This window comes from Thalassophryne amazonica, chromosome 15, assembly GCF_902500255.1.
Source record: "Thalassophryne amazonica chromosome 15, fThaAma1.1, whole genome shotgun sequence".
NCBI lineage: Eukaryota > Metazoa > Chordata > Actinopteri > Batrachoidiformes > Batrachoididae > Thalassophryne > Thalassophryne amazonica.
In genome coordinates this window covers 35,561,237-35,588,280 of record NC_047117.1, presented here as the reverse complement: position 1 = coordinate 35,588,280, position 27,044 = coordinate 35,561,237, and the positions used below count along the sequence as shown (strand labels likewise).

Below are 27,044 nucleotides of genomic sequence, written 5' to 3'. Positions count from 1 at the left end.
ACCAGTACACATTACATCATAGCTTCTGTTTCTATAATAAAATATCAGATATATAGCTTAGCCTGCTAACTATAATTTAATTTTACTACTAGTCTACATACTAAATTACCTATACTACAGTCTTCTCCTGTATTAATATTTAGATTTTAATACCTACTCCTGTGTATTATATAGTACCATATTTATTGTATACGAGGTCTATTAGATAATAAACCGACCCTTTTATTTTTTTTTTTTAACTATATGGATTTGAATGACGTGCGATTACACCAATCATGCTTGAACCCTCGTGCGCATGCGTGAGTTTTTTCACGCGTGTTGGTGACGTCATTTCCCTGTGGGCAGGCCTTGAGTGAGATGTGGTTCCGCCCTCTCGGCTGAATTCCTTTGTTTCACACGCTGCTCGAGACGGCGCGCGTTGCTTTATCAAAATTTTTTCTGGACTTTTGAGGAATATCCGAGTGGACACTGTTCGAGAAATTAAGCTGGTTTCAGTGAAAAGTTTAACAGCTGATGAGAGATTATGGGGTGTTTCTGTCGGTGTAAGGACTTCCCACGGAGCGGGACGTCGTGCAGCGCTTCCAGGCGCCATTGTCGGGCTGTTTCGACCTGAAAACATCCTAATTTAAGGCTTAATTCACCCAGGACGTTGTGAGAGAACAGAGAAGATTCAGAAGAGGCCGGCATGAGGACTTCATGCGGACATTCTACTGTTTAAGGACATTTTTTAATGAAAGACGTGCGCGCAAATTCGCCGAGTCGTTTCCGTGACGACTCGGCAAATCTGTGTGTGCCGCCACAGGAAAAACACCTCCGTGTTGAAAACCATTTGTAAAATTCTGGCGGCTTTTGATGGCTTTCAACAAGTGAGTAACTGAGAAATTGTTTAACAGCTTGGGCATGTTCCAACTTGCCCATTAAGGTTTCCAACGGAGGTGTTTTTCCTGTCGCGACCCCCCGCGGTTGGGTCCGGCCCGACATGCGACTCTGCCCGCACGTTCTTTCATTACAAAATGTCCGTTAACAATGGATTGTCTGAATAAAATCATGCCGACTTCTTCTGAAAGTTCTCTGTTCTCTGACGACTTACTGGGTCAACAGAGCCTGAAATGTGGAAGTTTTCAACTTGAAACGGCGAGACGCTGCCGTCTCAAAGCGCAGATCGCCATCAGGCACCGTGGGCCATCCTTACGGCGACACTACTAGACCAAAATCTCTCATCAGCCGTTAAAATTTTTACCGAAAACCAGCTGAATTTATCGAATGGTGTCCACTCAGTTGTGCCTTACAGTTTTGAAAAAATTTTGATCAAACAAAGCAGCAGTCTCTGAGCCATTCCTAAACAATGAAAAAATCGACGAGAGGGTGGGCGACTCCTCACTCAAAGACTGCCCACAGGCGAATGACGTAACCGACAGGCGTGAAAAAACTCTTGCATGCCCACGAGGGTTCAAGCATGTCTGATGTAATCACACGTGATTCAAATCCATATGGTTTTTGAAAAAAATAATGTCGGATACTTTTCTAATAGACCTCGTATGTTGTTTATTACCCTTAATATTTAAATATGTTATATATGTCTTATCTTTCTTAAGTCTTATTATTTATTATTATATATATACCTTTTTTGTTGAGCCACTTGGGTGGGTAGGGAGAGTTCCCATGGGATAAAAAAAAGCTTTTCAACCTACCATCCCTGGTTCTCAAGACAGGCACCTAAGTGACTCTACTCTTTTCTACTCTTCTATTTTACTCTTCCTTTTTAGATATTTAAATATACTTTAGTATACTAGCATAGTTCCACCTTAGAATTGGAATATAATATATAAGATATACCTTACTGAATTTTCATATATACATATATGGTTCTCTCCCTCAGCCCCAACCAGTCCCAGCAGAAGACTGCCCCTCCCTGAGCCTGGTTCTGCTGGAGGTTTCTTCCTGTTAAAAGGGAGTTTTTCCTTCCCACTGTAGCCAAGTGCTTGCTCACAGGGGGTCGTTTTGACCGTTGGGGTTTACATAATTATTGTATGGCCTTGCCTTACAATATAAAGCGCCTTGGGGCAACTGTTTGTTGTGATTTGGCGCTATATAAAAAAAATTGATTGATTGATTGATTGATATATATATGTGTGTGTGTGTGTGTGTGTGTGTGTGTGTGTGTGTGTGTGTATGTATATATTTTTTGTGTGTGATGTGGTGTTTGTATTAACACTTAAGAATGGATGTGCATATGTTGACTTTGATATTCTGGTCACTCTAAGTGGAATGTCTAAAAATAAAATATTCATTCATACAGCAGGATCTATCTTTGAAGTGTGAAAAACAATAATAAAATAGTCGCAAATCTAGTCCCAGGTAAAGCTTTGTAGTTCAGCCACCATAATACTCTGCATATTAGGCACTGACCCACATCTGCTCTTATACAGGTTACATGGAGCCCCAGATGCAGGCCCAGCTGTTGCCATGTATTATCTCACTGACCGACCCTGATGTTTCATGTTTAATGCAAGATCCAGTAATTCCAACTGTAGAAACTATGCTCATCTACAGTAGATATTATAGTTAATACATTATTATTGTTATTACTATTGTTGTTGTTAGTGTTGTTATAGCAGTCATAATAATAATAATAATAATAATAATAATAATGTTCTCCTGCTGCACTCTTAATGTAATATCTGTGTTGCCCCCATTGTTGTCCCCAGTTTCATTTTCCTCAGCAGCAACTCTACCTACCTACTTCTGTAAGAATTTAGAATACTGGCTCAGTCATTCTTATTAATACAGCATTGCTGAAGTATGATGCATGTAAATGAAGTCATGGGCGTAGGGTGCTATAGGCTGCCTGGAGAGTTAGCTTGACTAATGAATGTATTTATGATAGCCTGTTAGACCTGTGTCTGTTTGAATACAGTTATTATTCTGACAGTTTGCTCCACTTTCACACATGAAATCAACTTTACACAATGTAATCACAAAGGGACAATCTTATATCCATAGTATATGAGTGCACTATCCCATTTCATGTCAGCTTTCAAATAATTCATGTTATACGCATAGGCCAAGTGGTTAATGCGCTTGCTTTCAGTTCAGAAGGCTCCGGGTTCAAATCCCACCCCTGCCACATTTCTCCATGTAATCTGGAGTTGCGTCAGGAAGGGCATCCGGCGTAAAACCTGTGCAAGTTCAACATGCAGATCCACCTTGGATTTGCTGTGGCGACCCCGAGTGCAAACAAGGGAGCAGCCGAAGGGACTTACTTTTATACGCATATCCTCAGAGGTGATATGAATACTGGGATGTTGTTTGTGCAGTCTTGGAATGTAGTGCAGTAGCATATCCAATAATAGTAGTAGTAGTAATAATAATATAGTAATGGCCATAGTTTGAAGGAGACAGTGAGGGGACTGGAACCCAGTGGAGTAAATTATATCTCACAGGTTTTTTGATTCAAAGTTAATATGAATGATGATTAGAATATTGATCCTGATAACCACTTGTTATAAAAGAAGCAGTGGAAAGCCACCCACACATTGTCATCAGTCATCAGCAGCTCCTCACAACTTACTGCAGTGCATGCTGCCGCCCATGATTTAGCTCTCTGTACAGTTATTGGTTGGTGTGGGGGGGGTGAGGCCTTTATTATGCGCCACAGTCCTAGTACCAATGAGATGGCAGAATGTTGCCCAATCAATATCCCTCAAAGGAGGGCAGGTTAATTTACGTTTTCAGGATTTGTTGGTGTCTCTAAGCCCACACCAACGCCACTACTGCAGGCTGTGATGCAAGCTTTTCCTAAAGATCTGCAGGGCAATGTGCAGAGACAAAAGCACAGGGACACTCTGGAGACATGGAGGCTGTTGCATATTTTTGTTTTGTCACTTTTTAATTTTATAATCAACATAGGTGCGCAAAGCTTGTGGTGACTGTAATTTTCTGTTTTGTTTTTTTTCAATTTCAATTTTCAATTTATTTTCATATATATAGCACCAAATCACAACAAAGTTGCCTCAAGACGCTTCACACAAGTAAGGTCTAACCTTACCAACCCCCAGAGCAAGCACACAGGCAACAGTGGTAAGGAAAACTCCCACTGAGGAAGAAACCTCAAGCAGACCAGACTCAAAGGGGTGACCCTCTGCTTGGACCATGCTACAGACAGAAATTACAATGCAATTCACAAAATGAATATACAGTTTGGCCTTAAAATGTTAAATTGAAAACCAGGGTGATCCTAATTTATTTGTGTTTTAATATGTTTCAACACCAGAGGGGGCAAATGTAGTGAAATGTTCTGAATTATTTTTTTCAGACTGGTTGGATTGGTTACTAACATAATGAGGCCACACATATACTCCAGACCACTATTCAAAACAAGTTTTGATACATTCTGGAGCAGTGTCTTGAGTTTGCCGCTTATTTGGCACCGTCCCCAGCCACATGTTCCATCTGTTCGTTTTTCCTGTATATTCCATCCCAAATTTGCTCCAAGAGAAGACATCGAGTTTCTTTCTACTTGTCCAGTGCCCAGGAGCCAGACAAGTTGCATGTGAGTTTTCACCACAGCTGTTCATAATTGTTCATATTTTCTCCAGAATTCATGACTGGTCCAGTAGGTCGCAGACATGTATTGGGATACTACATTTAAGCAAAACAAAGTTGTTTGGATTGATGTGGTGCATCAGTGTTAACCAGATGCAGATGCAGTACATTCTTTTAAGTTTATGATTTAAATAAAAATGATATAATTCATTGTTTCTGAGTTATTGTCTAAACAAGCTGCGACAGACTGGCGTCCTGTCCTGGGTGTACCACGCCTCGTGCTCTATGACTGCTGGGATAGGCTTCAGCCCCCCGCGACTCTTGATTGGACTAAGCGGTTGAAGATGAGTGTGTGTGTGTGTGTGTGTGTGTGTGTGTGTGTGTGTGTGTGTGTGTGTGTGTGTGTGTGTGTGTGTGTGTGTGTGTGTGTGTGTGTGTGTCTAAACAAGCTGGCTGGTAATTCATCCACTCGCCCACTCGTCTACGTTTTAGCTCTGCAGCCTCTACTGTTACCAGCACAAGGACAATGAAGTACATTCAGTTTCTACCAGTCACAGTGTTGACTTGAGTGCTGGTGTCGCACACCGAAAGGTCCACCTCTAAAAATCGGTCCGCCCTGCCACCACTGCGCATGCATCATTTCGGACCGCAGCACCTAGTCTGAGACAGAGTCTCTTCACCCAAAGCGATCGAATGGATTAATGGGATTATTAATTGTCAGATGACAATGTAAAACCTCTTAAATCATTCTAAAGTCAGCTTTAAGTAGAAACTAGGCCATTTTAAGCAGAAACAAGGTGGTACTTGGTCACGCTTTGAAATGACCGATACGCAGTGAAGGCATCAGCAGCTCGTGTAGCCGCAGCGCTCTGATTGCTTCCTCCATCTTTTATGATGAAATAATGCTGAATTTATGTGGAAAAGATTGTTGTACAAAAGCGTCCCATATCTGTCGCTGAGATAGAAGATGACTGGAGTGCAGTTTGAAGCAGAAACAAGGTGATAATCAGTGAACCTAATGACGCATGCGCAGTGAAGGCAGGGCAGACCAATTTTTTAGGGGGTGGGGGGCATTCAGTCAGCGACACTGGCAGTGTGTTGTGATTTTGCCCAGTAGCAAGATGTACTGTTTGTGTCTGCAGGGCTGCTCTCTTTTGTTTGTGTTTGACTTTTAGCTCTGACCCTGCCTCATGCTCACACATAAGGTATACTTCATCTTTCTTCCAGGCACATCTCATTTGCATTTTCAGACTTTGTTTGTGACCTTTTCACTTTGTATCAGTAACTCTACATTTATATCCATCTTGCCATCGTACTTTTGCCATTTCCCATCTCTTATTAGTGGCCTTCTGATCTTAAAAACTCTTCGGCTGTTATGTCACTTTATGATGACGTGCACATACACAGTAAATTTGCAGTGTTAACACACATTAAGTGCATATAATTAATTTATTAGTTCAAAATAATATCAATGCAACTGTTTTAGTGGCAAATAGGTTCTGCTAGTGTTAAATTAAGTTGATCAAGAGTGATGGGAAAGAAACATGGTCTTAATGACCACCACAATGCAATTAGCAACATGTCTTCTTCAGTAATTGCATGCAAACAAAGGGCCTCCATTACATTAAAGAATACCTGCAAATTATCATGTTAAAACATGCCAACATAGACCAAAATACGAGTTTCACTGGTCCTCACTCAAATTTTCAAAGCTGAATATTAGAGGTGGGCGGATCGATCCTAATATCGATAATATCGATACCAACACTGGTATTGATATTGAACGATCCTCGTGTAAAAAGATCGATACTCAAGCTTTTTTTCTCTCCCGCACATAGATTCATCAAAGTCTGCTCTCTGTCTGTAAGAGCTGCACTGTGTCATACAACACAGAGCAGTGCGCCCTTGTATTGTGGTTTGTCAGCCCTCTACCTCAGGAGATTTTGTTTTAACCTAGAGTCCCCAAATTTGGGGTCTTGCCCTGTTTTGGAACATTTGAACACTCATAACTAATCAATGCTGACACCAACATACACTGTCAAATAAAGTCTCCTCTACAAAAGTATCCACTTCAATCACATATCAACTAACGACAGATGAAATGCCAAGCAAATAGAGACATAAATCAGAATTCATTTTTTTGGGAAAAAAACCTCATTTACTCCTACCAAGTATTATTTACTTTCAATGTTTTTTCATCCAAAACATCCCCTAAGACCTGTCTTTTAGCTGATCCAAACTTTTGCATTTTTGACCTTGTACAAGCTGAGAAAAAAATCATAATGTATGGGTATGTGATTGTGGTGAAATAGGCTGTAGTTAAGTTGTGTTTAGTGATATTTTTTTTGAACAAAAATGTTGATTGTGATAAAGTATTTTGTTGTCACGTACAATGTTTGGCGAAATTCTATCCTAGGTCTTTTGGATCTATGAAGCTTAAATATGAAAAAGTATCGGTATCGATATCGGTGATACTGGGCCTGTATTTACTTGATTTCAGATCACTACCAAAATTCCCGGTATCGCCCACCTCTACTGAATATGCAGTAGGTTTTTTTAAATGAAGATATTTTTGCAGACACACTCATTACTTAGGTTTCCATTACAGCTATGGCCAAAATAATAGCAGTATTTTTCTTTAAGAATTTAACAAAGCACAAATTCTAATAGGGTGTGTTTCCATTGTGAGGTGCCATGCAAATGAAGCTTGTTTCTCTTGTCTGTTCTTATCTTGCAGTAATACAGCTAGTCATTTCAATATCCCTCATATCTCTCAAGTTCTTTGTAAATGTTGGCATTCCTTTATTGTTGTTCCTCTAATATGGCTGCAGTCACTTTTTCAACAAGTAATTTTAAAAACGTCCATGTATTAATTTAACTGAATTTTTATTTAACCAGGTTAGTCCCATTGAGATTGAGATCTCTTCTACAAGGGAGACCTGGACAATTAAAAATTTTCCAATTCACCTAACCTGCATGTCTTTGGATGTGCGAGGAAGCCAGAGCACCCAGAGGAAACCCACACAAACAGGAGGAGAACATGCAAACTCCACACAGAAAGGCCACAGGTTTCCCACCACATTTGGAGGAATGTCATGTGGCTTTTCGTGCCAGCTATGTGTGTCAAGTGGGTTTCCATTTCAAGTTTGCCAAATATAGTTTTGTCAAATTGTCTGAAATACAACCTCACGCAAGTCTATAAACTTGTAGGGATATTTTTGCAATTCACGTGTCTCTGATTTTTTTTTCTTCAAAATTTTAGTGCTGTATTGGAAACCCATCTATAGTCGCACTCATTCATGTCATTCTGTGGTTGACCTACTAATCTTAAATCATTTAATTTACACAGTGACCGAGTTGAGTTAACATAAGTTGATTGCACATTACTTTGAATAGCGCTTTATGCACTAACTGTAGTGTTAATTAATTTATTGAGTCTGTACATCATAGTGCTGTTTTACATAAACAAAGGTATAAAACAGCCACAGTTATCAGTATGTGCAATACATTATGCAGTCATTTCCATAAGTTGTTGGATAGTGATGATTTTTTATTTTTTTCCTGTGCCCCTGTACACCACCCTACATGGGTTGAAATACACAAAAAATCAACCTGTTTGTAGTGTAGTTGTCAAAAGAAAACAGGCTTGAATTGTGTTGATTTGTATTCACACTAATCCTTGTATTTAGTTTGTATTTACATACCTATTGGTTCTGCAAATTTATATGTTAATGCAATCATTTTGTTAAAGCTCTTAATTTAAAGGTAAAAGAGACAAAATTACAAAAAAACGTCTTGTCACTGGCCATTTACTGAGTGATTTTGTGCGAAAGCAGCGTTGTTTTAAGTGTCAAAACACCGTGTAAGCCACTTCTCATCTTCTAAATCAATGATGAAGTTTCATATAAATAATACATCTCTTCAAACATCAGTGTGAGCATGAAAATGTGTGTACAAGGTGAATACATTTGTTATATGTGCGATAATTTTTGTTAGCGCTCATCTGTATTGATTTTTGCTGAGCATCATCAATCACAGCATTTATAATGGATGTTGTCTGGGAGAAAATATCTCCCTTCAGGGAATGATCACCCCCAGACTTAGGTCAAGCAGAGATTTGATCTGTCGTCTGTTTGAGTAATTAATGTTTTTTTTTCCCCTCTACATTTCCTGTGTCTCACACACAAAGAGGAAAATGAGGAGTGAGAGACAAAGTAAAGGTAGGGAGGAGCAGGGACAGAGATTGGTCTAAAGTACTTTAATATCAGCCCTCAGGATTCAGAGCTTTAAAAATATTCAGCATCATTCTCCATCACCTTTTTTGCCCTGGATGCTTGTTTAAGAAAGGAGTGAAATTAAATCAATAGGCATGCCAGTGTAGGCCTCTATGCCAGGCAACATCCAATATTTATACAAATGAAGCTTGCACAACATAATTTTACCCTGGAATTATAGGTTTAAGGTGCCGTGAAGGGCTTGTGAGTGGGGTGAATATTCTGGACACAGCGTGAAGATAAGAGTAAAATAAATCTCTTTTCCCCATCATGGTGCCCTGCTGCACAGGCTGCAGTCATTTGCAAAGAGATGGCATGGCTTTGTAGTTATCCATCCATCAATCCATTATCTCCTCCCACTTATCCTGCATGGGGTCACGGGGGCTGTGTAGTTATGAGTAACAAATATGTTTTGTCAAAATGGGACACCCTTGATACCATGAATAAGAAATGGATCATAAATTTCATGCGACAAGGCATTATCTCTCCCCAAAGCATACCCGCTAGTAAATAACCACAGTGGGCAGGGCTTTAGTTTCTTGAGGACTGCATGCAGTGCACTTAATTATGTTACTCAAATCCACGCAATGAATAAACTTTGCTAATATCCATAAAACATCAACATACATTGGGGATAGAATGTTTTATTTTTCACAACAAAATGTAGCTTGTGTCGATTTCTTCTTCTTTTTTTCTTTTTTTAAAGCAGGAAAATGCTCACATTGCAGCTGAATTTTCGGGCCACTTCACAAGACATTGGTGTGCTGTTGATGATCACCGCGGTGTCACCTTGGTGTTACAAACTGCCGAGGTCTGTTTCAAATGAAGACATTATTTAGCGTTTTAATTATCATAACATTGTAGTACATATTTATTTTGCAAGAGGAAATGTTTGCACTGCATTCACTTCTTGAAAAATAGGGAAATATAATTTCAATTCAGTTCACTCGAGTGCGAAACACTGAATTCCCTGCGTGTCCTTCATAATAACATAGATGAATATGTGATGGGGTTTAACCTGAGATGAAGTGCGAGAGAGGGGGAAAAAGTATAATCTGCATTTCACATTGCACGCTTTGTCCATTCCTTTTGCTGTTGTGTTCTCGGAATCTGATAACTAACTTGGACAGTTTTGGAAAAGCTTGTAATTGCATCTTCTCCCTTATTTTTTTCATTGAAAGGCCCAAATCATTTGTCTGTTTTGTGTATTGGGTTTGAATTGCTAATAACAAGCACAGGTTAAACATAATTCTTCTTCCTTGCATGTATTCATCTTTAACTCCTGGGACACCTTAAATCTACTAAAATTACTTTATTAGTCAGTTTTCATCAATTCTAGGTATCGTCACTGAAAAGCTCAACCAATTTAAAACAGTTCACCCATCTCTTGCTCGTTTTTCCCTCTAGTTCTTTGTTGTATATTGTTAAGTTGTCAAAAATAGTGTTGTTGAATTTAATTTGCAAGATAAACTTATATTCTTGCTGCAACTCAACAAATAATGTTTAGCAATTGTACATGTTGTTTTTTTAAAAAAAAATATGCATTGCATTGCAAAATAGTAAAACTTTGGCAAATTGCTCTTTTTTTTAAGTACTGCAAATTTTGTACCTCTCCTTTGCTGTGAACATTTGCACAGTATGGTACATAATAAGTAAAATGCAAGCACAGTGTAAGAATATGCACACTAGAGAGCAGTCTGTTCCCTCTTTCTGCAGTTGTGATCCTCTATCTCCTTTTCACTGCTGCTCCTTACAGAACACACCGTTCATATTAAAGGGCTCAAAAAAACGCAACACAACAGGGTACTGACTTACACAGTGAATACCAGAGGAAGAAGGACATGGCATATTTAATAAACATATGTTATATCACACGCAAACAATGAAGCATAGTGTACGTGTCAGCCTTTCATGGATTAAAAGCCTCGTGAAAAATACTGTGTAAAATTATGTTTTTTTGATTGAATAATGCACAGTGATTGTTGTACGCTCCGCCATGAAAGAGTGAGAGCCAAGGGAAGGCATGGTTTTAAATTTACCACAGTCTGCTTACTTTACTTGGATTTTACTGAAATTGTGATGTAACAGTACCATGAGAATACATTAAATTTATGGAACACTTTTCCATATAATCAAAGCATTTTCAGTTAGCATAATTAATGGTAACTGATTAAAATGTTCATGATCAGTTGCATCACAAAGAATGTGCAATGGGAAAGAAACCACACTGTATGTCAACCAATAGAGTGAACAATGAAATAACAGATATGACAGTTAAATGGAGGGACCTAAATTCATACCGTAGATTTTACATTGGAGATGACACATGGATATCCCTCTGTTCATTTTTATTTTCATTTTTGTTTGTGTGGTTTTTTTTTTTTTTTGGTTTGACATATTGCAGAGACGATGGTCTCCAGTCAACGAGTGCAGTGCCTGCATCTGTTGTCATTCATTCCTCTCTGACAGGCTACTCACGTACAAATGTTCACTGTGAATATCAATTTGTTTATTTGAACTTTTTTTTTTGTAGTTTACAAAAGAAATAGATTATCTTGTACCTTTGTTGTCCACACTTGCACTTTTTCTTTTAATATATTTTACAGAAACTTGTATCTTTACATCTTGAATCCAACCTAAACATTTTATTTATTTATCTTTTTATTTTATTTTATTTTATTTTTACATTTTAAATGCCGGCCAAATAGTATTGTGTTTATCATAATACAAATGGTTTCTTCTTTTTTTCTTTTTTTGTGTCCACTTATTTTTAAATGATAATCAAGTCTCCTGAAATAGAAATGCGCATTAAAGCTCAAATATCCATCATTGATGAGAGGAGAAACCTCTTTGCACTCAATGTATTCCTCTCTGCCTCTGCAGATCATCAACAGGTTCAAAGGCCAGTTGCCCATGATGCCTTCCGACCTCATAGCAGCAGTAGCAAATCCACCACGAAATAGTCAGCCGCATAAAGCTCAATACTTCCACATCACAGTGAGATGCTGTTTAAAAAAAAAAAGTCCAAAGGATTCCCTTATTCCATATGTCCCAAAATATTCCCCTCCCCCTTGTATCCAAAAAAGGGTTCTTACTGTATATCCAGATAATCACAGGTAAAGAAGTACTCACAAACAAGATCACACTTCGCACTCCCGAGATGGTTGCTGCTGACAAGTGCAAGAACCATATTCATTGATGATTACAAGAGCTCCCTCAATGTGGTTCGGTTTATAGTCAACATAGTACTCTGGTGTAGAAATTGCAGCCATCTGCTGCATACTTTGCTTCTGCTTCTGCTTGCGGCGCTGACTGTTGAAGCGCTGCCTCACTTGTCGTATTCCAGCTGGAAAGCACTTCCATGCCACGTATAGCATAAGCACTATGATCAGGAAGGAAAAAATGAGTGCCATGGTGCCAGTAACCACTTTGTGAATCTGCATGGTGCTCTCCAGGTCATCATGGCCCACTGTAACAGTGAAGGAACTGGTGATCACTTCGCTACCTTCACCATCATAAGGATTTGGAGTAAATGGCCCCAGGAATGCAGAGCCACCCTGGGCCAGATCCCTGGTAGAGACAAAGAGGCCTGCTGTCGTTACCTCCAGTGGGGGATCCTCACATAGCTGGAAAGCATACACAGCATCTAACACATCCTCACCTTGTGCTGTGTCAGGGCTTGAACACAACAGAGAACTGTCACGTTGGCCATGGAAGGCACCCAGCCAAGAGGCCAAGGCACACACATTGCGACTGCATTCCCAGTCATTCCCTGCCAAGGTAATGCTGTCCAGAGATGACCAGGAATCTAGGATGTGTTGGTCCACATAGGTCAACCGATTGGAGTCGAGCATCAAAGCCTTGAGGTTGGGTACACTCTCAAAAACATGTGGTTCAATGTACTCAATTTGATTTGCTGACAGATCAATCTTTTCCAGAAAGTGCCATGTCCACTCCAAGGTATTGACAACAATGGTGGCATGATTGTTGTGCATGTACAGAGTACGTAAAGAGATTAGGCGAGGGAAGTGGGCTAGGTTTACTTTAACCAGCTCATTGTGCTCAAGATGCAACTCGGTCAACTTGAAGAGGCCAGCAAATGAGTTTCGTGCCAAGCTCTGCAGTTGGTTGTATCCCAAATCCAGAAACTGCATGCTCCGACAGTCCTGAAAAATCCGCACTGGCACAAATTTGATAGCATTATAGCGCAAGTGCAAATTGGTGAGCTTTCTAAGGCCGTGGAACAGGTCAGGCTCTAATGCCTGTAGCCTGTTGTATGAAAGGTCCAAAATGCGCAGGTTTGGGAGGGGCCTGAAGGTACCGTTTGGCAGACTTTCAATTCGATTACTGCTTAGGTCTAACTCCTTGACCCGTCTTAGCCTGTCAAATGCACCCTCTTCCACTATGTCAATGTTGTTGTGATCAAGGTAGAGCCAGGTGAGCTGTGACAGACCAGCCAGTTGGCCTTCACGCAACTCAGTCAAGTTGTTCTCTCTCATGGACAGTCCCATGGCACTGCTCAGATTGTGGGGGACGTCTGTGAGGTTGAGTCCCTCGCAGTACAGCAGCTTGCTGTCGCAGCGGCACAGCCTTGGACAAACACCATCGACCAAGGAAATTGTTCTTAAAAAAATGCTCACTGAACACAATATCAACCCAGGGGGTTTCTTCAGTGGCCACTTTAAGTACAGTCCAATTAGAAGGAAATCCATTAGCATAAATATCTGGAAATGTCTCTGAGAAAATGTCCATTGAACCACTCTGAATATTATTATTGATAAGGTATAACTGTATGTATGTATATATATATATATATATATATATATATATATATATATATGTTGGTGTATTTATATATTGGTACGTATCACGTTATAGTTATCATCATTTATTAATTTGGGTGTCTGTTTTTGTCTGCGATTTTAGCTGCAGATGGTGAAAGATTTTTTTTTCTATTTAATAAACATGTTGAATTGTCAAATATACAAAAGAATGAAATCTCTTTCCTTGTGTTACATATTACGCAGTGGGTGAAGGGTAGAAGGGATGATGAAAAAACTTATCTTCATCGATCCTTTTTATTTGACAAGATTCCTCCTCACCCCTATCAGAAAGCTGACAATCACCATTCACCGTCTCGCTTTGTGCCCCAACACTAATTATGTGGCGATCTAAAAAAGACCCTACTGTGGTACAAATTCTCCCCCCTCCCTTCTCTCTTTTCAGTGGATACCAGATCCTTGGCAGGCGTACAATGTCTTAGTTCTCCTCAAGTGAAAGAGCCAGAAAGAGAATGAATCCAAGTAGCTTTCAGCGAGATGGTAGGAAGTGCAAGTTCCCCTGTCTGCATGCATGAGCTCTGTCTCTTCAGCTCCTCCGCAGTCCTCTGCTGCAATGATCAGAGGGGAGAACGCTTAACCATCGACTGGGAGGAAAAAAAGTGGCCATGGGAAAAACGTCTTGAAATCGCCGTCTTGCTCTTTTCTCCTCTGCTTTCTGCTTAAGTTTCAGCAGATCTGTCAACATAAATTATCGGTCATTTCTGGATGCAGTCACTACCTGGTAGGGTTTAAATCCATTCAAGCGGGTAATCATGCGTTCAGTGAGAGATGACTGAAAAAAAAAGAGAGAGTGATAGCGGTGGAGCTCGTTCTCTGCTTTCTTGTGTAACAGTATCCCTGTCATCTCAGTGGTTGATCTTTGTTAAGAAGCCTCTCGCGTCCCCCTATGGCTCGATGATTTGGTTCCCTCCCTCGGCGTCCGGGTGTTTTCTCAGCCAGCTGGAAGAGGCTGCTGAAGGCTGAAGCTTGTAGGCAGGCAGGGGCGGTAAATGAGAGACGCAAAGGAGCACGCAATCCCAGACAGGAGACCGGTACACTGACAGCGCATGCAGAAGCACCTTCTGTTCACTGAGTGTCGTAAGCCACTCACAATTCAGAGTGCTCGCTCTCTTTCTCTCACTGCCTTGGTCTCGCTCACTCACTTGTTCATGCTGCAGCCCTCCTCTTCCTCTCTCTGCCATCCTCCCGCCGCGCTTTTTGCTCGTGCTGTGTTTTTCTCTCTGCCTAAGACATTTACACATTCAGAATGGGATGGGCTTAAACCAGGAGCTTTAATGACACCCACCCACTCACCCATTTCCCTCCTTCACTGACGGCAATGAATTGGGCTATATAATGTCTGCCTTTTCTGGTGATGCTATGAGAAAGCACTTTTCTTTTGGAGTTGCAAATAATATTCATCCAGTAAGTGATAGGGGTTCAGCAGTGTTCTGCCCCTCCAACAGAGAATCCTTTCACTGCATGTTAATTATAAAAGTTGGCATATATTAACTGCAGGATGAAATAATGGTTCATAATTCACCCCTTGAGTAATTATTTTCCTAATACAATATACATTAAGTTAATCTATGTCTTTGCTTGTCCTCAACTTAAATATTAGTTTGCAATGAATCAGTTTGAATCTATTAATATTCACTGTTTCATCTTGTCAATAACAAAAGGCTTGAGCAAAATGAGTAAAGACTAGAGTATGACATTCTTCATTTAATCAAACCGTCCTGTAGCCAGTCATTCTATGTCATTGCCAATTACAGCGAGGCTATCCATTCTGCATGAAGATGTAATTGCTTGCCACATGATATTAGCATAAAGCTATAACATAAATATCCTTCTCAGAAGGTCTGGTCTCGCCTTGCTTTGCACTTCTCTGGAATCACTCGGAGCTGTGTCATCATTTGCCTGTTAATTTCCAAAGACAATGAGCTGTGACAATGCCTTGCATTCCTCATGTCAGCCATGTTTTCATCTATCTGACCCTTTTTTCCATTTATAGGAGCTTGGGGTGGTGGTGGTTGGGGTGGGAGGTGTCTTTTCTTGTCTTAATTAGATAAATCCAAAGCTGATTTGGAAGAATCCATTTTGGGCCTAATTTGGGTATTTTGTGGATAATTGGCATTGGTTTTTTACAGCCTGGTCTACATCTGATGCTTTGTTTATTTCTCTCAGACGGCAACATAATGCATGTTTTGTCTAATTCAACCTGCCGGTGTGTAGGAAGCAGTTGCTCTGTCCAGAATCAGAGCATAAAGCCTTGGTCCCACAGAATAATAAATCCATGAATAATGAACCACATATGGATTTGCCAGAAATTTCAGTGATTATTTGAATAATGATCCACGTATAAATCTATCATGTGTCCGCTATGAAGAACCCTCTATATGCCTCTAAGTACCTCACATGTACCAGGTATCAGCCTCTAATCAGCCATGACTGACCTGTCATTTGAGCCCCATCCAGCCTCAAATGGCTTGTGTCCCCACATATGATCCACGTCAAGCCACATATGATCCATGTAGCACCATGTAACGCAACGTTGGTGCACGTTTAGGCATGGGTTTGGTCCAAACCTCCAGCCCTACCACACTTGGTCCCTTTAAAGTGTGAGTTTTTAATTCATAGCATATATTCAAGATGTCACTTTTTTTTTTAAACGCAGTCAAAACAAAGACACTCCTGCACAGTCCAGCCTGTGTGTGCATCCGCGCACCAGGCTGCAGTTCAGCTGTGTTCCAGAGTCATCAAATGTGCTTCTTCTTGCTGGCTTTAATTCTTCCGAGGCTTTTAACTTGGTGTTCATACGTTATTGTCTCAAAAATGGCTCTTTTGTACACTTGCATTCTGCGTAAATGCTCTTCTTCATTTTGACACCGGTGAAAAAACTTTAAACTTTGTGTTTGTCCATTATTGCCTGCAAGATCACTCTTTTGCAAGCTGGCATTCTGCGTAAATGCTCGTCTTGAGTGCGACTCATTGTGTCAGTGCGTACACACAGCGGAGCTCATCTGATCCATTATAACAAGATGTTAAATCTATCATAAACATACTTTTACAGCTGCTTATGAAGAAGGAATTAACATGCAACTGTTTTACTAAGCTGTTACAATAAAAACATTACAAAATACTTACCTTTTAAGCTGTTCCAAATATGTTCTCCACCTCAGTGCACGAGACAGAGAGAGGGAAAAAAAAGGGTCCAGATGAAACAGTCCTCTGTGATTCCAGAAGTGATTAGAGGTGTTTTCAACATCCAAACTATGACAGAAAATGATTAATCTGCTACAAAATTATTTTTATACAGTGTCCAGCACACAAAGCAGATGAGATTGTCACAACAAAGTGCATGAGAGACTGGAGCCAAATTAGCATGTCCAAAATAGCCTGCCCTGTCCTCGTAGCCACCAGGTGCCTGGAAAGTGCCTTTATAATCCTCATTTGTCCTCATAGTACCTCGTACACAAACTGCCCCACACTGTTGTTGCTAAATATTAAACTTCTTGAAATTAGCACCATACTCAGAGATGAGCTTCGTTAGCCGAATATTCTGCCTCTAAGAGCCTCTCAGAGCCACTATTCTCCAACGATTGTTGAATAACTGGACTTGTGCCAAAAAAAAATGCTACGTGGCTCATTATTCATCCTTCATTATTCGGTGGGACCAGGGCTTTAAAGATATGCCACTGTCTTCAAATGGCATGTTCAAAATTTGTTGTTTCTTTTGTAATGAAAATCCTATATATATATATATATATATATATATATATATATATATATATATATATATATATATATATATATATATATATATATATATATATATATATCTCCCACATTTTGGATCAGATCCTTTTTCAGATCAGCAAAAGGAAGAAAAAGACAAATGCTACATTGCTTTTGATTTTCAGGCATGAGAATGAGGAATCCTGAAAAATTCTGAACAACACACACACACACACACACACACACACACACACACACACACACACACACACACACACACACACACACACACACACACACACACACACAATCTGTAGATTGCCAACAAAATGGAAATCATCTAACAAAGCAGATACTGATTTTCAAGAGTTAAGATTACAGTCTAAGGGGAATAACTGTGGAATTTCAGCCAGCTTGGATGTGCACCCTGGATTCTGTGGGCTCAGTCAAAATGAATCAAAACCAATCTTCAAGACTCTCCCCAGAAATTTAGAGGATGATAATATCACTTGGATGCGGGGGGATGTCACTGGAGGATTATTATTTTATTATTATTATTTTAATTCAAGCAAAGGAGAAGCCCTAGCACCCTGGATTTAGCCCTGTGGCAGACTGGTGTCCTGTCCATGAAGGGTCATGGACCTCTCGCGATCCTTAATTGGAGTAAATGGGATTGGAAGATGGATGGATAATAATAATTTTTTTTCAAAGCAGTAGAATATTATTATTATTATTATTATTATTATTATTATTATTATTATTATTATTATGTGCAAAAATGTCTTTAAAATTTTTGAAATGTGGGCATTCAATGGGTTTAGGGGTTGCCCATCCCTCAACTTTGTGGGTCCACCCATGCACCCCAGACCTGGGCAGTCTGTGTGCTGTGTGGCATTGATAATTAAATTCTGGACTCACACACCATTATAGCAGGGAGTGGTACTTCCAGAACATTGATAAGACTAATATTTTTGGAGAAACTGCGGATATTGTGTAACAACAGTGAATAATGGATATTGACGCACTACGTCCATTGTTCACTGTTGTTAGCTAATATTGCTAATTTCTCCAAGAATACTAGTCCTCTCAACTTTCAGTTTTTGCAGCCTCACCCTTGACCTAAAATACCAAATGGCAAATATTAGCTCTCCCCAGTTTCTCCATGATCAAAGCCATATATACACACACATGCATGCATGCACGCACATATATATATGTATATGTAGAAGAGGAAAGCAGCTGGTGCAACACACAAGTAGGTGCTGAAAAGTTTATTAAGGTGCTGGAAACATACAGAAGAGACTAACATTTCGATGTGCAAATCACATCTTCATCAGAGTCCTGAATATATGTATATATGTGTGTGTGTGTGTGTGTGTGTGTGTGTGTGTGTGTGTGTGTGTGTGTGTGTGTGTGTGTGTGTGTGTGTGTGTGTGTGTGTGTGTGTGTGTGTGTATAGGTGTTTCTCTGCAGTTTTAAATTTGCCCTCTGTCAGTGCATATGGCAGAGAAAGGATCCGATCATAGTGTTTAATCAGCTTTGTCATAGTGTCAAATTAACTCGTTTAGTGCTGATCAACTGTACTTAACACTCTGTAAGAGTAGATTTCAAATGGTTGTGAATGGGACCATATGCCCTCAGTGCAGTCTTTAATGTAACACTGCTGTTAAATCAACTGTAGCATACCATTTAATCAACTCTGTCATAGTATCAGTTAACTGTATTCATGTTGATCAACTTGACTTTGTCATGTGCTAGAAGACAGTTAACCCCCCTTGCTGGGAAGTAGCACATGTTTTGGTTGAAAAGAGACTGACCAGTTTTTTTGTTGAACTTGTGTCATAATAAACCAGAGTTCAGGCACAGGTTGGTACACAGAAATGCTCTCAGTGGGACAGCGGTATTTAGGTCACTGTTCTCCCGATCAAAATCCAAAGAACAGTCCAAGGCCTGAATCCAGAAATGTCAAATAGCACACACCCGAAAGTACAAAATCTGGGGTGCAAAAGCTACAAAGTTTAAAAAACAAGCATGGGCCGAAAACAGTGGCTCTCAAACCTGCCATCAAGGACTGCCTAACCAACATGTTCCATCTTTCCCATCTCTCCCTGCTCTGCCACAAGCTGATTAGCTCATTCTGGTGTCTATTAATACTTGATTCGTTACCCACCAAAAATTGTTCCATAAATCTTCTATGTCATACAGGTTTAATCTACCCTAAGTGTCAAGGAAGTCTCGGTATCGATCAACTTGATTTAACCCCGTCAGACTTGATTTGACACTGCAAATGGGACCACTGCAGACACTGACGTGAGTGTATATACTCCCATTCAGAACTAGTGTTAAATCAACTATGTGATTGTTTAAGTTGATTGGTGTCAGATCAGTTTGACACCTTGTAAGAGTTGATTAAACCCTGTGTACCATGTGCACTCACTGCACTGTTAAATTTTAACACTACAAAAATGGTCTCTGTAGGAGTTTCATGTTTAAAGCGATTGATATTGGTTTTATGCACCCAAACTGCTCCTGATTCTTTGTTTGTCTCATTCCTGTCTCATGAACAACTTTTCTCTTCCATGCACCATGTGCTGTGTGAGGGAAGAGTGACACTGAGTCACAAAGCAGATCGGGAGCTGTATAAGCAGGCACATAGCAACTTTTAGTGCCTTCTTCACCTTGCTTTATCTGTTGTTTCAAGTAACTGTTGTGTTACTATTGCATAAAGTTTCAAAGTTGGAGCTGAGCTGCTGATGTATTTTGTTACTGCAACTGTTTTGCAGTCCGACATAAATAGTTGTAACAGGTATAATGAATAATGGAGTTAATAACTCCACCAAGAAAATTTCAGAGAGGAAACACAAGACCCTGGAAAAGGGTGATTCTTAATTTTACATGATTCTTGTCAAATTGGGAGCACAAATGTGTAAACATGATTACATGAGCACGGTTGTCGTGGAGGATTCAGTTATAACCCTACACACAAAAACAAAATTGAAATATTTTGCTGCGGCTGCTGCATCTTCATCTTCTTAATCATCATGCCCAGTGGGTAAAATAAGAATTTAACTTAATTTTCTCACTATTTTTCTCAGTAAATATATTTCTAAAGGTGAACTGACATGACTTTCTCACCAGATGTCGATAACAACCCAAGGAATTAATTGAAACAAAACAAACAAGTTCCAAAATTGAATTATGTGTAATAAAATGGAATGACACAGGGAAAAGTATTGAATGTGATTTAATACTTTGTACAAAAGTCTTTGTTGGTAATGATAGATTAAATATGCCTACTGTATGTAGAATCTAGTCATGTTCATTGCTCAGGTGTGATTTTGGCCAATTCTTCTACGCAGTCATCAAATCTTGAAGGTTCTGTGGACCTCTTTTCTGAACTCTGATCTTTAGTTCATTCCATACATTTTCGATTGGATTCAAGTCAGTTGATTCACTGGGCCATTGTTGCAGCTTTATTGTCAGTCCCTGAAACCAACTGAGATTTTCCTTGGCTGTGTGTTTGAGATCAGTGTCTTGCTGAAATGACCTACCTCCACCCCCTCCCTTCATCTTCATCATCCTAGTAGATTTTTTTTTTTTTTTTTTATCAAAAATGTCTCCATACATTTTTCAATTCATTCTTGCTTCAATAAAAATGAAGTTTGCCAGTGTTGTCACACCATGATATTCCCACCTGAAAGTCACTGTTGGCATGGTGACTTTGCGCTGATTTGCAGTGCCATTTGACCTTCAGACATGGTGTGTCTTATAGCATCCAAAGAGCTCATATATTCTCTCAGTATTTCACAGTCATCTAAATGATGTGCAGCAAACTTTAAATGAACTTCAACATGCTTTTTCTTCAGCAATTGAGTCATTGTGTTGGCAGCATGCATGTACACCTTGGCTGTTGAGTGCATTACTTATTTTTTCTATGAAACATTTATACCTGCTAATTCCAGGTCTTTCTGAAGTTCTCAACAGGTGGTCCTTGGCTGTTGAACAACTCTCCTCTGTCAGAAATCTTTTGAGGATGGTGAAATTAATTTCTTTCCACTTCCAGGTTATGGCCCCAACAGTGCTCATGGGAACATTCAGAAATTTAGAAATTCATCTGTAACCAGTGCCATCAGTACATTTTTTTCAACAATAAGGTTGGAAAGATCTTGAGAGCACTCTTTGCTTTAACCCAACATGAGATGTTTCTTGGTGACACCTTGGTAATGAGACCATTTTTTATAGGTCATCATTTAGAACTAAACCAGCTGATATTAATTTGCAGTGACAAGGGGCAGGATTGCTTTGTAATTGCTGATAGACTTCACATGGTGTCTTGGCTTGTCATACCTTTTTGCACCTTTGTTTCTTTAGGTGTTCCTTTGATTTCTTTGTATGTTTGGATTTTGTGTGGTTACCAGCATCTGGTGAAAATGTCATGTCAATAGTACCTTTAGAAAAAAAAAAAAAATATATATATATATATATAATATGTGTGTGTGTGTGTGTGTGTTCTTAGCCCAAGCCAGGTTACACTCATGAATACATATTGCGAGCTGTACAAGAAGTTGAATTGTAATGAAGGAGAAAAGGACTTGTACTAGGCACGTGAATCTCTTCACTGACAATGATTCGATACACATCTCGATACACTACCAGCGATACGATACATATAGCAATACATGATGATACTGATGATATGTTGCGATATGATTCACCCCTGTTCCCAATTTGAGGCTGATTCAGTTCCTCACAATGCGATACGATGTGATTTGGTGCAATACGATGTGATTCAACATGATGCAACAAAAATTATACCAAAAATTTAAATAGAAAATGAGAAGCTGCAATTCAGTATGGTACTATGGTCTTCTGATTCTACTAGAGGCAGAGAATTTGTTTTACTCCTTATAAGCAGCAAATTTACCAGATTCAACATTATGGAACAGGAATCGGTTCCCTCATATGTAGAACCTGCTTCATCACACTGTCAGAACTTAAAACAGTAAACAGTAAGACAACATCACTCTCAATGAGTGACTTTAAAGTAAATCACTCATTGACAGAGTACCACCTTGACAAAAGTAATTTGAGATACTTTTCTCACCACTTTGCTGTTTGAGGAATGCGAGTGGAGCAGCAGCAGCCATATGGTTGAGCAGCACGGCATTCTTTACAAATGGCCTATGTCTTGTGAAGTTTCCCATCTTTTTTAAAATAGCCAAAGTATTTCCAAACCCCTGATTTAAATGTTTTAGGTGCATCAAAAATGTCAAACCACTCATGGACCTCGAACGATGCGATCACAATTTCATCTGTCAATTGAATCGATGCACACCGAATGAATCGATACACTCACATCGTGCATGTTTGTGTCAAGATACCGATTCGTATCGATTAATTTCCACATGCCTAACTTGTACTGATTGGCCAAAGACACAGAGCTGGAAAAGATGTGCAGCAGGTTAGGGAGGTGAAAGATGCACATGGTAATGTGCAGACAAGTGAGGAGAGTGTGTTGAGAAGGTGGAGGGAATATTTTGAGGAGATGAAGAAAATGAGAGAGAAAAGGCTGGATAATGTGGTGAGAATAAATCAGGAAGTGCAAGAGATTAGTAAGGAGGAAGTGAGGGCAGCTATGAAAGGGATGAAGAGTGGAAAGGCAGTTGGTCCAGATGATATTCCAGTGGGGCCATGGAACTGTCTAGGAGAGATGGCAGTGGAGTTTCAAACCAAATTGTTCAATAAAATCTTGGAAAGTGAAAGGATGCCTGAGGAGTGGTGACAAAGTTTGCTGGTTCCTATTTTTAAGAACAAGGGTGATGTACAAAGCTGCAGCAACTACAGAGGCATAAAGCATGAAGATATGGGAAAGAGTAGTAGAAGGTAGCCTTAGAAAACTGGTGAAAATCTGTGGGCAGCAATATGGCTTCATGCTAAGAATGATTACTATGGATGCAATGTTTGCTCTGAGAATACTGATGAAAACGTACTAGATTGAAGGTCAGAAGGAGTTACATTATGTGTTGGTGGATTTAGAAAAAAGCTTATGACAGGGTGCCAAGAGAAGAGTTGTAGTACTGTATGAGGAATTCTGGAGTGGCATAGAAGTATGTAAGGGTAGTGCAGGACATGTACAAGGATAGTGTGTGTTTGCAGATGACATAGTGATCTGTAGTGAGAGTAGAGAGTAGGTTAAGTCGAGCCTGGAGAGGTGGAGATATGCTGTGGAGAAAATGGGCAAAACTGAGTACATGTGAGTGTGAATGTGAGGGAACCCGGTGGGATAGTGTGATTACTTTAAATACTTGGGGTCAACTGTCCAAAGTAATGGAGAGTGTGGTAGGGAGGTGAAGAAGAGAGTGCAGGCAGGATGGAGTGGGTGGAGAAAGGTGGCAGGAGTGATTTGTGACCAAAGAATATCAGCATGAGTGAAGGGGAAAGTCTGCAGTGAGACAAATAGTGAGACCAGCTATGTTGTACAGCTTGGAGATGATGGCACTAACAAAAAGACAGGAGGCAGAGCTGGAGCTGGCAGAGCTGAAGATTTTGCGATTCTCCTTGGGAGTGACAAGAATGGACAGGATGAGGAATGAGCATATCGGAGGGACAGCTCAGGTGGGATGGTTTAGAGACAAAGTCAGAGAGTCAAGATTGAGGTGATTTGGAGATGTGCAGAGGAGGGACCTAGGGTATATAACACGGGTATTCATCTCATTCCAGAAAGGGCAGAGAGGATGCAGGTTTTCTTTGCTACCACCAACTCCAACAGGTGATTTCATTGATTTATTGATTCCATCTGCTCAAAGTGATGCTAATCAATGAACTCACCTGGTGGAGTGGGTGGATGAAAAGAAAACCTGCACATTCTGCCCTTTCTGGAATGACTTGAATCCCCCTGGTATATAGGGAGAAGGATGCTGAGGAAGAGGTAGGCCAAAGAGGAGGTCCATGGATGCGTTGAGGGAGGAAATGCAGGTGGTTGGTGTGATAGAGGAAAGTACAGAGGATAGAGTGAGATGGAACTGATTGATCTGCTCTGACGACCCAAAATGGGAGCAGCCAAAAGAATAAGACAGAAACATTCAGGACAAGTTCACTATAATTCAATCCAGACAAAAGATGCTTTAAAGATTGTAATGCTTCCTTAGAAGCAGATGGATACCTATAGCACCCATTGAAAGTTATACAAAGCCTTTAGCAGTCTGTGCTGCTCTGCTGAGCGTCACAGACCCCAGCATGGAGTAGATGGTTTCAAACCAGCACAGACACCAAAATGGTAAAACAAGACCAGCTTCATGTGGGGTAGATGGCACCTTGATCAAGCCACCTAGCCAATATAGCTGAGTTGCTGCTACAGTCTCAGGCTATAAGGAAACTACACTGCAGCATGGGATAGGTGTATGTGTTGCTATATTGCTGCTACAGGTTTAGGCTAAAGAACGCCACACTTTAGCAGATCGCTGGATCTCTGAGTAGCTGTAGCAAGAGGACAGACCTCAGAGCAGATGGAGCAGCCAAAGTCCTCAGAGCAGCTCACAAAAATAACAGCGAAAATAGGCCAAAAATCTTTTTGATATTTCAAATAAGTTAATCAACAGCAAAGTAAGCATATTTTTCAACAGTAAAAAAAAAAGGCAATAAAATCAATAAAACAGACAAACACTAAACAACAAAGACAAGCTGCCATCTTGGAAAATGGGCAGAGAAAAGTATGCCAAATCATGTCCAAGGTTTCTGAACAACAAGGAAGACATCAAATTATTTGTGCCCAACAGGGGAAACATCATCAAGATATTTTTGTCCATATTTTTACTTTGGGCAAAGCCCAGTCTTGATGCCAATTGAGACTAAGGTGGCACAAAATTTAACTGAGGTGGCTGCCTCATATTTCTCTATGCACGAAAAACCCTACATAGCGTGCATCTTTTTTAAGCGAGATGCATGGTGTTAGTTGTACAACTGTATACAGAATATGAACATATGAATCCTCCAACATACAAGACCATTGTAATAATACTTAATGATTTGGCTTTATTATTCCAAAGGTTTTAAAACAGATTAATCACGTTGACTTTGTGACTGTCAGGAAAACATCATCTAAGTCAGCAAATGTGTACTTCAAACATGCCAGCAGATCTTTCTTCTTTCACTGGAGAGCATATCCTCTCTTCCAAAAAGTTAAAGTAGCTATTAACATCAAGCTTGAACATTTATATGAATGGATGAACATTGATGCACTTTCTTCAGTTTAGTTCACTCCTACTTTCCTTATAAAGTCCAATATCACATACTCATTGGGCATTATGCTGTCCACAGCGTCCAGCACCTTTTGTCCCCGGAATTTGTTATAGGTTTACTGGAACTTTAAGGAGAGAGATGCACTGCTGCACATATGGAGAAACACAATATCAGTCGTATAAATGCAGCATAATTTTTTTCAAAATAAAGATATGTTTGTCAGAGAAGACCTGGTCAATTTGTCATCCACATGAGAAGGCCCTCATCAAAGACAGGTCAGAGGATGAGGTTTTGAACCAGTTAGTTACCACATATAGGGGTCTGTGACTTAACACAGAACTAATATGATGGTCATGAGACAGAGGACGGAAAGGCAGATGAGATAAGAGGGGTAGGAGGTAATGTTTGAGAAATGACAGGTACAAAACAAACACTATTAGTCGGTGAAAGTAACGATACCATTTTATGAAGAGGCCTGTGCTTTTTCATGTAGGCCAAATGTTTGAGAGTTCATTATGACTGAATCCTCATCCACATGGAGGAAGGAATGGAGAAGTAGAATCACTCTACTGTCTTACTGGTTCAGAGAGGGAGTTGCAGTAGAGAAAGCTCCCTGGCTTGATGATTTTATTTATTTTCAGTGGATCTGGAAAGTATTCACAGCAATTCATTTTTTCTCCTCCAAATTCTACTCACAACACAATGAAAAAGTTTTGTTTGTTTTTATGTTTGTTTTATTTTCATTTTGGAGATTTTCTTTGCAGCACCTCAACCTCCATCAGGTTAGATGGGGAGCATCAGTGCACAGCCATTTTCAGGTCTCTTCAGAGATGTTCAATTGGATTCAGGTCTGAGTTCTGGCTTGGCCACTCAAGGACATTTTCATAATCAGGGTTGGGAGGGTTACTTTAAAAATGTATTCCGATACAGCTACTAGTTACCTGTTGAAAAATGTAGTCAGTAACATAATCCAAGTACCATAATATTAAAGTAATGTAATTTGATTACTTTCGATTACTTCTGGATTACTCCAATATCAAATATTCTAATACAGACAAAAGAAACTAAATATAAATAGTCTTGACCACATAGTACAGTTTATTAAGCAAAAATAAAACTGTTTCTTTTACATGGCATGCTCTGTTTTACTTCACACTATGAATTAAGAGCACCCACAACACCCAGTGTTCACCTGCTAAATTTTCAACAAAAAATGCCAAGCAAATGAAGGATAATGAAAACTCAGGCAGTGTGTGGATGAATTTGTAATTAAGTGGCTTGCAGAACAATGTACAAAACAAAAAAGTTTACTACTTGTTCAGTAAACATAAAAGTATCTTACTTTAGTCTTTCACATAGCATTCGCACCATGTTTAACATATCAGTCCACTTATTGAACTTTCAAAATAAGAATAACAGCATAATGAAA

At 39.7% G+C, this 27,044-nt stretch overlaps 2 protein-coding genes across 2 annotated transcripts in view; one reads left to right on the top strand and one right to left on the bottom strand.

Moving 5' to 3' along the window:
- ctnna2 (catenin (cadherin-associated protein), alpha 2) overlaps positions 1-27,044 on the top strand; it is a 1,141,281-nt gene that overhangs the window by 625,506 nt on the left and 488,731 nt on the right. The window lies entirely within an intron of this gene.
- Positions 11,194-14,866, bottom strand: lrrtm1 (leucine rich repeat transmembrane neuronal 1). Its single transcript, XM_034187602.1, has 2 exons — positions 13,644-14,866; positions 11,194-13,613 (listed from the first exon to the last, which is right to left on the bottom strand). Exon 2 carries the CDS (start codon positions 13,535-13,537, stop codon positions 11,960-11,962), a length of 1,578 nt encoding a protein of 525 aa, XP_034043493.1. The 5' UTR covers positions 13,538-13,613; positions 13,644-14,866; the 3' UTR covers positions 11,194-11,959.